Source organism: Aythya fuligula, chromosome 7 (assembly GCF_009819795.1).
Source record: "Aythya fuligula isolate bAytFul2 chromosome 7, bAytFul2.pri, whole genome shotgun sequence".
In the NCBI taxonomy this organism is placed as follows: Eukaryota; Metazoa; Chordata; class Aves; order Anseriformes; family Anatidae; genus Aythya; species Aythya fuligula.
This window is the reverse complement of record NC_045565.1, coordinates 13429380-13447623: the sequence shown is the minus strand read 5'-3', so window position 1 is coordinate 13447623 and position 18244 is coordinate 13429380. Positions and strand designations below refer to the sequence as shown.

Sequence of the window (18244 nt, the reverse complement as noted above, 5' to 3'; positions counted from 1 at the left end):
AACCACAATGCATGGCAACAGTAGCTTTGACACTTGATATCCACCCACACAACACACAAATTTCCAAGTACAGCACTTCTTTTCCTACAACACCATGTTTTAACATGCATTTCAATTTTCCTTCACCCATGCCACAAGAATACCTGAAAGAGAATTATTTCTCATCATGTGTTGTAAGCTAGCTATAGGTAATTTACTAAAAAACAAAACAAAAGAAAAAAAAAAAAAAACAAACATGTATGTTGTAACATATATTATATCCTGAACACTTTATTTTTTCTTCATAAGGCAGCATAAAGTACATGTCAAAATTTCAGAACTTGACTTGTGGTGGTGAGGAAGCAAACTTGCTTCCTCCTCTACAAACGAGCATCAACTAGCCTGGGAAGTCATTTTCATAAGGTACTGACAGTGTCAGGTCATTCCAAAGCATGTTACTACAGGAAGAAAACCATCAGCTGAAATCCACCTTAAATGTATTTCTACTCTCACGTGCAGAGAAGCTTCTTGTATCAGAGTCCGTACAAACAACAGATGGTAAACAATTGGGCTACTCTTCTGCTAGTATTTCACCTACCAATTCAGTTATTGAGACACGCAGCACTGATAAAACACTTTCTTAAATTATGTTTTCTTGCTATTTCTTGTTTTTCTATCTGGTATTATACTCGAGTGCTACGTAACAATCGGAATATGAAACTCATTATTATCAAATATCAGAGGCCTCCTAGAAGGTGTTGATTCTTTGTCTGCTTTGTGCAAAAGTTTAAAAAGTCCTGTTCCAATATTCATTGGAATTCCCATGATGATGCATTCAGAAACACCTGGGGAGGGGAAAAAACAAAAACAAAAATACATTGAACACCCAAATAGTAAAGACCCTTATATATTTTAATTTGCCCATTCTGAACACATTACCTATAACATCTCTTTGAACCTCACATCTGAAGGCCAAGACTCCTCACTATGTGAACTTAAATGTTACGGTTATCAGAATGTTAGATCATTATGTTACTTAGTTGGTGCTATTGCTATTCTAGATACCCAGGGAAAAATTCAATCTAATCTAAACATGACCTCTAGCAATGACAGAGCTCCAGAAGGTTTGTTTTTTGTTTTTTTTTTCAGAGAAGACATGTTCCATTTGGTGCCAACATAAGAAGGTACCACAGCGAAGTCACTTCATATTAATTTTTTTACTAACTCAGTGCAAAGACTTCAGTCAAATCTGACCAAGCTCCCTTGAAACTCCTGCAATTTCCTGTTAAAAAGGTGTACTTACTACTTTAGTTTGGATTTTTTTTTTGATTTATTTATTGCATTTTCATTATTCAAAAAGAGCTTGGTTTGAACTCAAAGACTTAGACTGTCTCTATTATTTTTCATAGCTACAAAATTTCACAGCAATGTCCTGACATATCTTCCAAATACACTGATGTATACAATTCTTCTAAAAAATATTCTATATTAAAAGTAAGCTGCTAGATACCAGTGTTTTTACTTCTGCCTACAGTTACAATCCAAACACAAAATTTCACACATACTCAGGAACATGAGAATACTGTCCTTCATATAAGCATTTAAAAAATACATCTATAAGTCATAAGGAACAGTACATCTGAATGCACATCGTAGGATGAAAACTCATTTCCTTAAAGTTCTGGCAAGATCTGATTATTTCTTCCTATGCAAGTGAAGATTCGATATTTTCACTCTTAGTCCAGTGTTGCATTTCTACACAGCATTATGCACATAAAAAAAAGAAGAATATGTAATAGAAATCTTAGGCGTTATTGTAAATTTAGTCCCACCTCTTTATGTACCCTTAGAGCATACATGTTGCAATGCATAAAGGAAACACCTTTCTTAAACTTAACTAAGTAAAGCTTTCCCAGTTTTGCATAATAATAGTTCAAGGTGAGCCAGCCTCTGAACCATGTGAACAGCATTTAGATTTTGGAATTCCTTCTCCCCTGCCAGTGCTTGCAATTATATAACCAGGAGCCCTTCCTTCCCACTTCCTTTTGCAGCATCTAGCAGTAGTCACATTGAGCAGGAGATGTATGGACAGAACACGCTGCTCATATATAGAACATATATAACCAAGGATGTTATATATGTTCTCAGTTTAATGAATTCTAGGAATCCATTTTGCCCACTGAAAGGTGGCATCAGCAACTTGCAGAAAAAAAAATACATCATCTTCATGTACATAAGGCATGAATCAGCATTGCCCGTTTTTCTCAAAGGAAAAAAAATGCCTCTTAAAATATGAGAAATTCAAAGGTGTACAACTACTTCCAGACATTCTGGAGAATCACCTATGCTGATAGTGGGCACATGCTCACTTTTCTTGGCCATGTTTATATGTTTTCCTGCTCTGCAGATGCAGAATGTGAGATACTCTTTTCATAGCAATTCAAAGAGATAAATAGTGATGACCAGGTCAGGCAGCAGCACAGCAATTTTTCTTATAAGCAATCCAGTAAATCTCTTCTGTTTTGGGACACAGACAACCATTTTCTGTTTTGTCCACTCTGTTTCCTTTCTTGAACTAAACCATTTATATAGAAGACAACACAAAAGTATCTTTGGTTTCCATATCATTCAAAACAGGATCTTACTAGGTCAGTAAGGACATAATCATTCTGCCATAGGATTTTTGCTTTAACCCTGGGCAGAATGATAGAAAGAATTAATAAAATCCCACCCACTTGGGAGGCTGGAGAGCCTCCAGTGACTTAAAATGCAGACTAGTAATACAAACATTTCTAACAGATTCCACTGATTCAGAAAACATTCCATCTACAAAGAGCTGACTGCCCTTTTTAAGACCATCAAGAAATACACACAAACTAACAAACCTTAACCTAACACAATCATATTTATACTTCAGTAGCACCCAGAAACTCTAAATGAGTAGTTACAGCTCCTGGACTGTAGGCCTTAAACACTTGATAAAAAGGGTGAAAGATATTTGACTTCTTTTCCCAGTTTAACTTACTAGATAGAGACTTGTTAACAAATAACTCCAAAAGGAGAATGAAATCTGGGAGGAATGTTGTTAAAGGAGAGGAAAAACAAAACTAAAAAATATTTCCATTCCAAATAATACATAGCAGAAATGCAAAACTGAGACAAATGTTGAAACAAATTCTTGTCAGATTCCTTCATTACTTCAGTGAAAAGACAATTTACTGGACATTAATGTTATCTCTAAAACTTAAAAAAAAAAAAAAACATATTTAGAAATAAATTTCTCAGGACAGGGACCATCTCTGTTCTGAGTACTGACAAAATTCACCTATATTACCTGAAAAATAAATGTCTTTCTACTTCTCTGGAAACTTAAATATTAAGTGGGGTACTAGATTCCTTAGGTAGCTCTAGCTGTTGAAGATGCACAAACTTTTGCAATTGAAAAAGCATAACTACTGATAATGGGACAAATGTCCTGGTATTTCCTTTATCTAAGTAGTGAGAGACAGAAAATCCACATAAATCCACGTCTACTTTAAGGAATGTAAGACAAATGTCCAGCTGCTCTCAAAATCTCTGACGGAGGTGACAAGTAGAGAAAAATCCACCAAATTTCTAGGATCAGGAACCATGGATCAGCCTCAGACCTGAAGTCTTTGACACTTAAGCCGAAAGGCTAAAAAATCTAATACGTGTTCATGAGCTTTACAGCTGCTGAATGAGGACCTCAAACAGCAACAAAATTTGCAATACCTACCACAAACAGAATCCTTCTGTCCAAAGTAGGCAGCATCAAAGAGATGGTCTGCAGTCTTTTCAAAAGAAGCCAGCATCAACACACTTTCCTTCATTTTTGCCAGTCCAAACCTGGTAATACCCAGCACTTCACCCTTGAGTGATAGAGAAACCCAAAGAAAGACTCTCATAACAGTGGCTCAAGTTATACTTGTTAAAGAAGCAAATAGTGAACAACAGAGATGTGTTTTGCACATGGAACAACTAGTAAATGAAGTACTGTCTATAATACAGCAGTTTTGTAATAGGCTGCTTCACAGCTAGACATCCAGAAGGTTCTGTAGTAAAAGATATTTCAATAAACCCGAACAGAACACTCATATACTACAGAAACAGTTATAACTGTTATTAATACTCTTTCTTCAGAAAGTATCTTACTAAGATTGACAGAAACATGGACATGAGAAAAAACAGATCAATTAGGTTGCAGAGCCACAAACTTCTGTAGTCTCTCACAGCAATGCTATGAAAGCACTATACTCAAGCTACTGCCTATTGTCTACTGATAAATTTGATTTCAGCTTCCAGGAAATTAAAGAACATGTAAAATCTTTATTTTTTCACTCTCCAGAAAAAAAAAAAGAAAAAAGCTTTTCTTTTTAAACTATCTTGGTGTATCTCTGCCTCTTTCTAACAAACATCCGAGTTATAACTGACTCTGCAGTTTTGTAGCACAAGTCAGAAGTACAGACAAAAGAATGCATGCATGCTAGGAGTCCAACAAGTGTAAAACAGTGCACTCCAATGCCCTTTTTCCTCATTGTGTGGCAGCTGTGCACAGCCAACCCTGGGGACTGTTGCAGCTCAGTACAAAGCCCTACAGTTTTGGGAGAAGTCTCAACTTCTCCATCCATTTTACCCAAATTAAACCCTTGTCCTCTGGCAAAGAGCAGCGGAAAAACTGGACTTCACTAAGTGTACTTATATATACCTTTATAAAAAAACAAACAACCCCACCCGCCCCTCCAAAAAAAGAAAAAAAAAAGCAACACAATACACCACCACCATTTCAGATGCAAAGGAAGAAAAAAAAAGTTAATAAAGAATGGATAGGATGCTTTTATTAACAAGTTCTGGAAGCCTGTTTGTACTCTAAACGTAATCTGATTCCATCTAATGTCTGTATTCTTAGGCTCATCTACACAGTGCAGCTGCTATGAACCACACCCCATGTGGTTTTCTGCACAGCAAGCCTTAAATTGCATGGATGGTTATTCAGACAGTTGATTTTCATCCTGCAATTTTTAAGCTTCAGATTTTGAATATGAAACTATGATTCTCTACTCCTTATATCAACTTGTCTTCTATCAAAATAGAATTTTCATCTGCCCTCCAAGAACTAGATAAAACATTTTTGTTTGATACACAATCAACAGTATTTGGTTTGTACCACTTACAATTCTTTAAATCTGTAACTGGAGTTCCTGTTCTTCAGACCTGTTCTTCTCAAAGACAGTAAAATTAATTTGTATAAGCAGGTCAACGTAACATTGAAAAAAAGCACTGTACAAACCTTGTAAGTCATTAGATCAGACAGTAACATAACATGTCTCCTGTCAATGCTCATACCATGGTTCACCATAGTATACTGAATCTCATTGATAATGGTGGTCCGAGCAGCTTCAATTCCTAGTGTTTTTTCTACCTGCAAGAAAGATCAAATAGACTTCATAAAAACGTTGGAGCACATATGTTCCTGGAACAAATACCATCTGATGTCAGATAACACTCTATTTCCATTATTATCATTTTGTATTTCTTTGTTTTAAAAGTATTTATAGAAAAAGCTTTGAAGTCTGCTGCCAGACAAATTATTCTCTTGTGTTAATGCATTCTGACAACTATTAGTGAAATCAGACTTGATTAGATATAAATTGTGGCATCTGAGCACAAACAAGCACTTGTAATCAAGATTCTACTGGAAAAAAGAAAACAACACAAAAAAACAACAACAACAACAACCACCACAATACACATTTAAACATTACCTCATAAGTGTTGTTAGAAGACGTTTTTGTGCCTTTCACTCCATGAGTAGCCATAACAGCTCGCAGATTATCACCTTCAACTAGAAGTTTGTATTTTTCCTTACCACTTTGTTCATCGATATGGATGACAGCTCGGGAAACCTCTGGTATACCTTGCACTACAACCTTCACAAAACAAAAACCCAAGTAACTTTGATGCATAGAGTAATGCAATATAAAGGACTGACCCCAATCAGTATTCCAACTGATTTTGAAGCTTCACTCTTTGGTGTAGATAGTGAGTTAAGATAGATATGAAATCAGATTTCACTCTTAAATATGCCAGTACAAACGTAATGTTCACACCGTACTGTTAACCTTACTTAGTACCTACATTTTCTATTTCATTCCAAATATCCTTACATTCAAACCTATCTCTCTGAAGAGTAGGTCCACACAATTGCAAGTGCATCCTGCCAATTGTTAGGTTCACTCATCAATATTTTTAAAAGCAAGAAGTAGACAGTTATCCTCACACAAAGCTGCAAAAACATCAGATACTGTCAACGTGGTTCAACTCTAGATGGAGCTACAGGAAGATAATCAGTTCATACATTTACAGCTGCTGCACTCAGAATGCTTCAATAAGTGTTGTAACGAAGGCTAGGTACCAAGGCTTCTTTTTTTATTTATAACATTTAGTGGTGGAGTCTTAGTTTCAACTGCACATCAGTAATAAATATGCTCAAATTACCTTCAATCTTGTCAATACTGATAAGAAATACTTCATCTTCCCACTATAAAACCCCAGATTATTGTTACTAAACACCTCCTAAAACAAAGTCCACATTTTTACCTTTGGTAATTCCTCTTTCAGGGACTGCAATACATAATACATTGAACTCTTGCTATTTTCACGAGGGGTCACACATACAACTGCTTCTCCATGGACAGCAACATCCCCAGGCTTCACTCTGAGTTTAGATATGCAAATTGAGTAGCGCACAGTCTCTGCATTCACCTGCAGGCAAGAGTTAGTCAGCAAACATCTAAATATCTCTCAATATGTCAATGTGCTCAAAGACATGCAGCAGTCAATATTTCTGCTCTTTCAACAGAAAATCAAAAGTGGAATGTAGAAAAAAAAAACAACATAAAACCAATTACTCTTACAAGTTACATGACATACCATCCTATACTGAAGGTACATACAGGTTAGTATGTTCCTAACAGACAGACAAATAAAATCATTCTTGTATTGAAAATGACACTAAGAAACTAATTCACATTCTAATTTCCAAATAGAGGAAAATAGAGGAAAAAGTTATCTGATTTACAAGTTTGTTTGTTTGTTTGTTTTTTTAATTAAAAAAAAAGACACAACAGATTTAATATTGGCACAGGACATCCTTGGTTTTCTTTCTATTTTCAGTTTCATGGGTCTGATTTTTGTTTCCGTGCAAGGAGTAAAAGACCTGGATCCTTCCCAAAGCACATTCTGATTACGAGCTCAAAAACCTACCTCTAATCTCAGTAGTCTAATGCGCTCTAGAGACAGCTTCACTAGGATGAAACAATCATCTGGAAGAAACACTTCTTCAATATATTCTGATATCTTAAAAAGGACAAAACAGTTAGTATGTGAAAACGGTTAAAATGCCCTATATTGGCTAACATTTACATTTAAGGCATTACCAATAATACAATATTTCCTACCTCTCCTAATAATGTTTTCTCAATTCTTCCTTTAACCAGACGAGCAAAATCAGGATCATCATCTTTGTCCAACTGTGCTGTTATAATAGGTGTGCTACAAACAATAAACATGCAAGAAAACAGATTTAGGATATTGCTATGCTAGATTACAGATAGCAATTTGAATTAAAGCTTTCCTTATGAAGCTTATCACATTATCTAGATTAATATTAAAAAAAAAAGGAAGACCTTCAGCTTCCTCAGTCACTTTGAAGGAAGTTATCATTTATGTACTGCAGGATGGCAAAAATAAACAAACAAAAGAGATTATAATAATACATTAGGGACTATTGTGATGGCCTACAGAATTCCAGTACTGCTTAAGAATACCTCCAGTATACCCAGGTAGTTTTGGCTACCACTAAACAATGGTAAGCTTTGTAATATGAGAGATGCCTAACACAATATTATAATTAATTAACAAGTTTAGTTAATTTAATTTCCAAATAAATAAATAAATACACTACTACCAAAAGAAACAAACAAACAAAAACAAACAAACATTTCTAATTTCTGTTTTTAAACCATCACTTAGTTGTACTGAAGCTAGATTTTTCTCATTCGGGTCATTTAGCATTCAATGTCATCTAGCATGTTACCAACAACAGGGAAATGCTATACTATAAATCCCAGAAATCAGAATGTTAAAAATTCATCAGGTTTCACTTCGGCAAAGAGGAAAGAAAAAAAAAAAGATTAAGAAATGAAAACCAAACCAAACCCACAATGTTAGTACCTAATTGCCTTTGAAGCATTAATAATTTCTTTGATTCTTGGCACACCCAAAGTAATGTTCATTGAAGCAACCCCTGCAAAATGGAAAGTCTTCAGTGTCATCTGTGTGCCAGGCTCACCAATACTCTGTGCACAAAGGGCTCCTACTGCAGAACCAGGCTCCATCTGTGCCCTGAGAAAGAAATGGTTTCATAAAAAATACAGGAAGATTCAGAACTCAGTAAGGCTTGCAATCCTACACAAGTAAAGACAGCAACTCTTCTGGCAGATATAAGAGAAGCGTATTACTTTTTAGAGAGGTTAAAAGGTCACCAATACTCAAAGACACTGGTCTCATTCAAGGCAAGAGCATGCCTTGTTATATACACATTCCACAGCCCCACAATAACATCCCTAACAGAAAAGATAAAATGCTTGGCTCCTTCTCCTCAAAACCATCAAGAAGTAAACTGTGGGTTTGCCATTCATGGAACTCACATACATTAGTATTTCCAAAATTCCCCTTTATATTTTGAAGCAGAACAGACCATTACTTATTTATTTAATTATTTATTTATTCTTTAATAAATTTTTATGCAGGCTGCTTCTAATCAGAGCAAAATCCAAATATTACTGCTTTCTTGTTTCCAGCAAATTCTTAAGCTATATTACTTACTTCCCGTTCAAGTTATGCATGTAATGGGCTCATTCCCACATTTGCCTCTTTCTAAAATTTCTGTTCTAATAACTGGTTGTCATTACAGGATAGAAAATGAAGATGGCTACACCATATCATGCGATCTCCAACTGGTTTACAATTCTTCCCTACAATTTTCTTCAGATCCTGAAGTTAGCGTTCTTAAGGCTCACAAAGAGTCTGATGTGATTAGCTTTTCTAGAGCAAACACAACCTCTGAACTTAAAGCTCAATACCACAAAGATTGTTATTGATTTGAAACTGACCTATTTAGGTCAGTTTCTGTTTAAATAAATAAATATAAAATAAATAAAAAAAAATACATAAATGAAATACATAAATAAATATATTTATAAAATAGATAAATAAAATAAATAAATAAATAAAACTGCTCATGGTCTCTTTGGAGGTTTGCAAAAATCTCCTGCAAGAGGAGGAGGAAGGGAACATGTCCAACAGCAGGTATAAAAATGTTGCTATTTAAACAATATCCTCTCTCCTTCCGAATCACATTGCTTTTGGCTTTTACCAGAAACTGCTGTCAAAATGCAATTTGTGGATATAACTGGTAAGGAAATACAGAAGAAGATTGTGCTTGCAGATATGACTAGTACTATTTCAGAAGACAGGTGCCCAAATGCAAGCAGATAGATTTCTACACTCAAGTCTCCTGATACGAAGATTAAAGAAATGTAAAATATTTTATCTGCTATGTTACAGGAAACCAAAAAAAGTTAGTCATGAGGATCTTTAACAAAAGAATCTCATTAAGATTCAAGACAGAAAGATGAAAACTTCAGGTGTGTCAAACTTCAAGAACTGTCATACAAGGCTCACCACTGCCTTAACAGATCCACCTGTAGATGTTAATGCTTGACATTTTGGCATTTAACCTTAGTCTTGCAAATTTCATGTCACTGGGGAAAACTGTTTCTTGTTCTTTATTTGTTTTGTAGTAACACTAAAACCAACATTTTCAGAGTAACAATAGCAAAGACTCAGTTTTGAGTTACTCCTAGATTGCAAACAAAGCAACAGATACTAAGCTGGCAAAATAAACAAGCAGAGAGAAAACAAGCCCCAAACTTACCTCATGTATTTGTCCCTACATGTCTCTAGAAACTTCTCCAGTTGTGTTGGTGTAATCCTATCCAACTGATACAAAACTCGTGGCTGAAAAGGAAATGGAACACTTGGAGAAGGAATAGCTTATGAAGACGTAAAATAACTACATTATTACCCCATTGAAAGTATTTACCTCTGTTGTGCCATTGTCATTGATGCCATACTTGTCCCTTGTTTTTTTTATTTTCTCAGAAACACCTTTGATGAATTTTTTAATTTCCTGAAATTACATGAAAACAACAGTAAGCAAAGTTACGTTCTTCATATTGAGATCTTCAGTATGAAGGTATTTGATAAGAGATCCAAATGAAATGTTTAGAATAAAAAATTATCTGTACAATATGAAGAGAGAAACATCAAAACTTAACACACACACCAAATTCACTCTTGTGTAACCACAAATTAGTAGCAGCACATGAGGAATATGGTTGACACTGAATAAAAGCATCCTTCCTGAGCACACACTGAAAACAAAAGACTTGACAATCCTTCCTTCCTACTCACCACTCACCAAAACTTCAAAGTTCTCCCATCAAAAAAAGTCATATTAAGTAAACCCTCAAAATCATTATTTTCTGAAAATACTGACACAAAAACCATTCTCTCTCATTTCTTAGTATTCAAAATAAGTCAACGTGAAAAGACTGAAGCAATAAAATAAAGAGTGAAGAATACCTGCTGAATAGGTTTCAGAGATTTAAGATGTACTTTAACAGGGAATATGGAACAAAAAATAAATAAAATATAAACAAACACTCAAAACCGATATAAATATATCAGTCTACCTAGTATAATTCAAATATCAACTTCTCCATGCTGTGGAGAGATCTTGCAAAAAAGTGCATTCAACAAGTAATATTAATACATGAGCCAGTCACTTTCTTATTATGATTACGCCAAAGTATGTCTTCACTGGAATAGAAAATGAAACAAGACGGTTGGAAATATATCCAAAGTTTCTATGAAACATCATTCGGGCTTTGGGTATAGATATGTACACTAGAAGTCATGAAATATGATTAAGCTTGCTCACGCAAGTGGACTCTGTGCAAGCTGTTACCATAAGAGGCTTACCAAAACCAAAACGTGAACAAAAAGCAAGAGGGAATCATTTCCATCTACTTCAATAATGATTTAAGGAAGCCTCTGTGGAGGACCAACAAGTTAGATTTTGAGAGTCCATTTATACCCTGACAGCCCAGCCTGCTAAACAGACCAAGTATCCCCTCTTCTTCACTCAGTACTGAACTCTTTCCAACTACTGCAATAGCTGAGCACTGAAAATTACTTGCAAAATTGAGTAAATATTTGAGCATTTTGCCCTTTTTTATGACTCCATTCATAGACAATTATCTAAACACAATATATCATAACAGAATCCTCAGATTTTCAAAATCTAACACTCTTAATGGTATTCCAAGTATTTGCAGACAGTTCATTATGTTCTGTGAATACTAGCACAAAGTTCAAATGAAAGAATTCACAATAGAAATGTGCTGCTGGAATGGATGCTTCAAGTTTTTGCCCAGTTGGATGACACAAGTTGCATTCATACATTTCTGCCCCTTTTGCCCTGTAGTAAGTCACTGTAATTCACAAATGAAATATTGTGTGACTCGGAAGGTTTTTTTTGACACTGAAATCTTAAGATAATGTTTTTTTTTTCCTAAAATAAGTTCTAAGCAATAATGTGGTATTGGCAAGATTAATATTTTTAATTTGGTTGGATTACAAAAAAAGAAAAAAAAAAAAAGAATACTATAGGACTGGTGAATACTGGAGAAGATCACTCAGAACACTTTATCTAGAGAGAAAACACAGCAGAGAGATCCTTTAAAAGTCACTCCACTTGGAAAGATGCTTCTTTTGTGGAGGGGTAGAAAGGGGAAAGGGAAGACAGAAAGCATGACACTAACTTCTCCCTCCAGAACAACATAGACTAAGCTCTTTTGTGTTTTCATCTACTCATACAAAACCAGGGGAATAATAATAGTAACAACCACAGGAACCCAAAAGCCTTGTTATACTGATGGAAAAATTCGTCATGTGGCCATATGGGCTAAGTCTGCAATAGGAAAGACAAAACACCAAATTAGCATTGCACAGACTGTAAATACCATTGTGGCCTATTTTATCATCAACTGTTTCTCTTTGACAGTCCCCCAGTACTAAAATATATTTGTTTGTTTGTTTTTAAACTTCTAACAAATTAAATCATTCTGTTACATATCTTCCTGCAGAGTAAATGTAGGGTACTCTAATGATACATTATTTCCTTGTACTAGAGCAAAGAAAGAACGGTGAGAAATGTATGATACATCTCTGAAGAGGAATGTTTTTCATTGTCAAAACGTTTTACTCAAGCAAAAGAGAAAATTAACTATTTCTCTCAACTTTCATTTATATTTTGGCACTTCATGTAAACTATGGCTTAATTGACATTAAAAATAAAACGTAGAGACAGGCTAAGCAAAGAGTCAGCCGTCTGAGTTATCATCTTCAGTGCAATGCTCCATCAGCACAGCTATGCAGCTCCCACAGCATGCTTAAGAAGTCATTTTTCCCACAGTCCAAACCTACAAAGTTTTTTTGTCAGGACAATTTTACCAAAAAGGCACCAAACCGACTCAGTGATCTACACAGCCAACACTCAGTGAAAACAGCAGTTTGCATGCATCCAGGGTATAAAGCCTCCTCACTCAGGTACTTGTACCATTTTTACATATCTGAAGCACTGCCAATTCCAATGCTGAGAAGCCCACTGAATTACTACTGAATTACCAAGTGGTACAGAACATCCCACGTGATTAAGCAGGAATCCTTTCAAGCCCAGTCAGACCCACCAGGCAAGTTCTCCATGTGCCACTCACTGTCTAAGCCTTTTTTAGATTTGCATCACACTTCCTAGTGCTTGTCTCCTACCATCTCAAAAAAAAAAAAAAAAAAAAAAAAAAAAAAAAAAAAAAAGATTTATGATTATTTATTTCTAGATTCTGTAGGTTTCTAATTTTTTTTTTTTGTAATTTCCATATGAAGAAAAATATAAATTTTCCTTTAGCTGTATCTTTATATATTCAAGTATGCTTGCATTACAGCATTAAGCCCTGATGAGCTGTTCCAGCCAACAATATACTTTTTCATCAGTTTATTTCCCTCCAGTGCAGACACAGCGCAGGCTGAAAGAATGCTAATCTGCTTGAAACAGGCTATTTGGACGTCCTGTTTTCTAGACTGAAGTGGATAAAGCCATTATAATAACCTCCTTGTAAAATAACAGCAGTAAAAATGTCTCTGTTCTGGAAGGGAAAGGTAGAGGAAGGGAGAGGAAAAGATCAAAAACCTCATGTTAATATCCATGCAAATTCAAAGAATGCATTTTAGAATGGAATGTTGTGTACCAAAGGAAAGGTTCCTCAAATTCTCAAATTCTTCAAAATCTTCCAATTTGACTCTGGGAATTAATTGATTCACGGTTGTCATCACTAAAAAAAGGACTCGGTCAAATTATTGGGATGAACACCTACCTTAGAATTTAACAAGCAGTAATGTATATATGCTAATCAGTTACTTTAGCACTATACACACATCTTTAGCTAAAAGCACTAACATTAATGCTCACACAGTGCACACACATGCTACAATTACCTCATTATATTTTTCATAACCTGTTTCAGTTAATGTCTTCAAGGACGAACAGAAAAAAAAGAAAAGGAAAGAAGAAAATGTAACCGTATCTGAAACTTAAAAATCAGAAGTGAAGCTCATAACCATTACTGTGATGTAAATAAATTACCATTTTTCAGAAGGACAGATATAATTTTTACTGATATGATAAAAAAAAGAATCACACCTTAAAAAGAACAGCGTTATCTCTGAAGCTGGATTCCATTGTGTGTATATATATATATATTTATATATATATACACATGGTATATATACCATATATAATTTTATTTTTTCTTTACAGGTGCATAAGATATAGAGAGTATTTCAAATACAGATATAATCGATTTCTCTACCCTACTCCAGCAGTGGAGTTACAAATCCAGTTTCTTACTGGTTTTGTCACCTCACAGTTCTGAAGCGCTCTGATCTACTCAAAAGAACCCCTCCAAAAGCAGGTTACTAAATTCATATTGTAGTCATTGCCAGATATCAGAAAGTTCGTCAAGCAAATACACATATACACATTTCACATATACACACCCAGGTTAACTCTACAGGTTTTAATCAATTTCTCCTAAAATATGAAAGTATCTATACTTGAGACTAAGTACTTAAACACTCAATACTCTTTTGAAAGAACAGTTTTTCACAACTCAAAGTGAAAAGTCATGTGAATGTTCTCTCATCATTGGAAGACATGCAGGTATCTCCCAGAAGATAAAGCGCTTTCAAGCAAAACACTTCACATGGCTGAAGACTTTTGCTGGGTTAGTATCAAAGGAAAGCAACATACATAGGTATAAGTATAGAATTTATATTAAAGGAGAACATATATTAAAGGAGAACAAGCAAATGCCTTAAAGAAGTTATTCAGAAGGTTGATAATATCAAAACCAATGTATAAAGAGGATCATGAAACTTGATGCTCATAGTCTGCTATATATAGTAATTGAAAATTATTTAATTTCTGACATCCCAGATGAAGCATGTTAATTACTGTACCATTTCGTGCTATAAACAGAAATTCCAACAAGGCATCTCAGATCAGATCAATGCTCACTCCTACACAAAAAAAAATCACTAGATTCTTCTCTAATTTCTTGTTTCTGTGGTCACTGCGAACATCACCTATAGCAAGAACAACTTGTCCTACCTCCCCACCCCCAAAACACAGAGAAATATATTAACAAGCAAACTTCTATTCTTGCTATTAATGCATAAAATTCAGCCATTTCTCCTGCAGATTGATAAAACCATTCTATATAACTTCCTTGATTTATAAGGTATAGTTAATAAATGTGATAGCAAAGTGACATAATGGCTTCACCTGCAGAAAACTGTCTCGGCAGCAAAGAAATTCATTCTTCTTCATGATAGATTCAGATGTTAACACCAATTCATTTTTACTGAGGGCTGGTTCACTTCGGCATGGATATACAGCCTTAAGAGGGAAAAAAAATACTTCACAACTTCACATAAAGTATACAAAACTTTATTGTAAAGACTGAACAGAGATAAACAGAAACATAACTGATTAACAGTTTAATTTAAAAAAATACACAAGAATTCTATCTTTGACTATTGTGAAGGGCCATATACGTGTCTTCCTAATGAAACTTGAAGGGATATGCATGCACATTCCTAATTGTTTCAAATCATCCCACTCAGATTACGGAAAAAAAACAAAACACACACTATCCTGTTTTCACACATCACAACATTTACAAAGTTATTCATCAGTGTGCTAGGTCAATGACTTAAAAAGCAGTCCAACATAAAAAACATGCATGTCTTGATTTATTAATGAATTACTCTGTAATTTTAATCTTACTTAGTACACAACTGAAACAATAATAACTTGGCTACTGTTTAGTATTAAACCCTAGAAATATACCTTAGCACTAAAGAAAACTCTCCTTTTCACCACTTGTTGAGTTTAGTTCCAGCTGCTCTGTTCTGATGTAAAAATACATTTATAACTCTTTGCATACACATGCTGGAAGGCTGTGATCAGGACCACCATAAAGGTGATTTAAAAAAATATATTTAATTAAAACAAGTCTCTGCATAATCTCTGCATAATTTTTTACTTACTCCTTTAAGCTTTGCAGTCTTTTCACACTTCCAACAAAAAGTTCAGTAATACTTACTCTGATATTGTCTAGAACCCGCTTGAATTCAAGTGGTTCATCTTTCCCTTCCATAGCTGCAGGATCCAAGCCATCTCCTCCATAAATAAACTGAATAATGTCACCAGTAGAACTTCTGACTGTCAAATCATACTGCGAACAAAGATCTTCAAGAGATTTTACCAGCCGCCTCTAAGGGAAAAAAAGGTACAAGGGAGGTAAATGGGATCTCTTTAAAAGTATCTATTAGTTGGGATTCTGTACATACACCTACAGCTTCACTGTACATTCCCCTAAGTATTAAAAGCAGAAATAATAAAATTTGTTTTAAATTTTGTTCTCACATTGTTTCCTATACTACAGAAATTCTATATGCTAAACTCCCATAACCTATTTTAGTCCAAAGAGTTTTTACAGTCGTTTATGACAAAGAAACTTAATTTTCCATGTCTCGTATTCTTCCAATCGGGCTTGTTTCTCAAGCAAGACCAATTTTTTTGTATGGCAGCAAAACAATTATTTTCACTGACAGAAAACAGAGAGCTCATCCTTTAAAGCCTGTAGTTGCCATTTGTCCACCAGTATTAACTATCTACTGTCTCTTATATTGATTCACTGTAGTGGGAAATCCCTTTGCTACCATTTTCTCTCCTCCATCTCCCAATAAAGAAGGCATGCTATGAATCATCAGTGTTTAAGAACCTTTTTACTTGAAAGATGGATTTCATCATTCTATCAATGTAAATTAGCTCACTAAGGAATATAAACCAGTATTTTTTTTTCAATGAGGAATAATAAGTTGAGATAAAATAGAAGCTAAGAGATGTTTTGTTCCAAATTCAAAGTGCTATTTATATAGGGTAAAAGTTGACAACAAAAAATATTTGCAGGTTGCACACTATATTTACGTACATATGTATATACAAAAATTGTTCTTGAAGTTTGGGAGACAAGTGGTCTCACCAGCTTATCACCCCAACATGAACTCATTTCATTAACTTCGTGAAGTTGCTTGTGTACTTCTGAATGCAATCTCAGCCCCACATTATCTTGTTTTTTCTAATGACTACTACCTTGGAGAAATGCCTATACCTAAAATTCTAAACTATTTCCATTAAAGTTTCCAGACTGTTCATAGGAGCAAGGAGCTTTGGCAGAGGGTCATTTGTTTTTACAGGAGATACAGCCAAAGACACTAGCAACCTACAGAACTTTAAGTTGAAGTCCCTACTGCCCCAGGGACCTGCTACTTGAAGATGACAGATACTGAAAGCGAGCTTTAGCCATATAATACTGTATCTGAAAAATTACTCAAATCTATGTTATGATACTGATACCTGGACACACCTTACCAAATAGCACTCAGATGCATTTTAAGCACACACAGTACCTAAGAAAGCAGTCCTCAACAATTACCTAGAATAAGGGCTTTTATCACCCACATCCAACTCGAAACAGCTTAATACAAGCATATTACTGTGCCATTGCTTGAGGTCTGTTTCACAAGCCTCATGTGTGTACTGGAGAACAGAGCAAAGTCTATTCTGCAGTACAAATTCTGTTAAATCAAAAATAAACAACAAAAAGGAAGATATATTTACAACCCCATAACAAGCACAAAAGAAATAGTCTCCTTTGGCATGTTGGATAAAATCCCCACCCCACTGACAGTTACCTGCATGTATCCAGTTTCAGCTGTTTTTACAGCTGTATCAACCAGACCTTCTCGACCAGCCATTGTGTGAAAAAAAAATTCAGTGGGAGTCAACCCAGAATAGAAGCTGTTAGCAACAAAGCCTTTTGCTGCTGGAAGCTACGTGAAAGAGCAGAAAAAAAGTTAAAATGCAAAGTCTATTCTTTAGGTATGTAACAGAAAAACATATATTAAATGTGGTCTAAATTCCTACAAATAGTCAGCTGATACATAAACATGGAGCAATTGACTCCGTTACATTTAGCTCTTAAACTCAATGCATTTTAGGTCTGACTCAGGCTTCAAAACCCTCATCTACGTTTGCAAAACTAATACACTAGATTTTACACTGCCAACAAACCTTCCCATGCCTCTAGCCTTTATTTGCAAACACCACACCAACTTCTAACAATTCAGCTTCCCTTATTGCTAAAAGAATTGAAAGGATGATATGAACATTCATGATGAAAATTAAGGAATCCAGAAAAAATATAGAGGTATGTACATTGCTAACTCTTTTGAATGGTTTCCTATCACAACTCAGAGAAGTTCTTGACGATGAATTTGATGCAGGTATCCCACTGAGCCAAACAATACCATGCTGTCTCCATGATCACATGGAACAATGTATAGACTACAGAAAGTTTAATCATTTGCCACTATTTAATAGACAGTAGTTTCTAATTCAGTAAAAAAAGATGGAGTTAAATTTAACATTCCTCCC

At 34.9% G+C, this 18244-nt stretch overlaps 1 protein-coding gene across 1 annotated transcript in view; it reads right to left on the bottom strand.

The window, feature by feature from the left end:
* Nucleotides 1-253: 253 nt before the first annotated feature.
* The window catches only part of POLR3A (RNA polymerase III subunit A), a 34910-nt gene continuing 16919 nt past the window's right edge, over nt 254-18244 (bottom strand). Inside the window, exons 19-31 of the mRNA XM_032191306.1 lie at nt 17503-17640; nt 15849-16019; nt 15026-15139; nt 10166-10252; nt 9998-10080; nt 8233-8403; nt 7458-7551; nt 7264-7356; nt 6598-6762; nt 5763-5927; nt 5288-5419; nt 3737-3869; nt 254-824 (exon numbers count right to left, since the gene is read on the bottom strand). Of these exons, the coding sequence (XP_032047197.1) occupies nt 676-824; nt 3737-3869; nt 5288-5419; nt 5763-5927; nt 6598-6762; nt 7264-7356; nt 7458-7551; nt 8233-8403; nt 9998-10080; nt 10166-10252; nt 15026-15139; nt 15849-16019; nt 17503-17640 (1695 nt within the window). The 3' untranslated portion in view covers nt 254-675. The remainder of the gene's footprint in view (nt 825-3736; nt 3870-5287; nt 5420-5762; nt 5928-6597; nt 6763-7263; nt 7357-7457; nt 7552-8232; nt 8404-9997; nt 10081-10165; nt 10253-15025; nt 15140-15848; nt 16020-17502; nt 17641-18244) is intronic.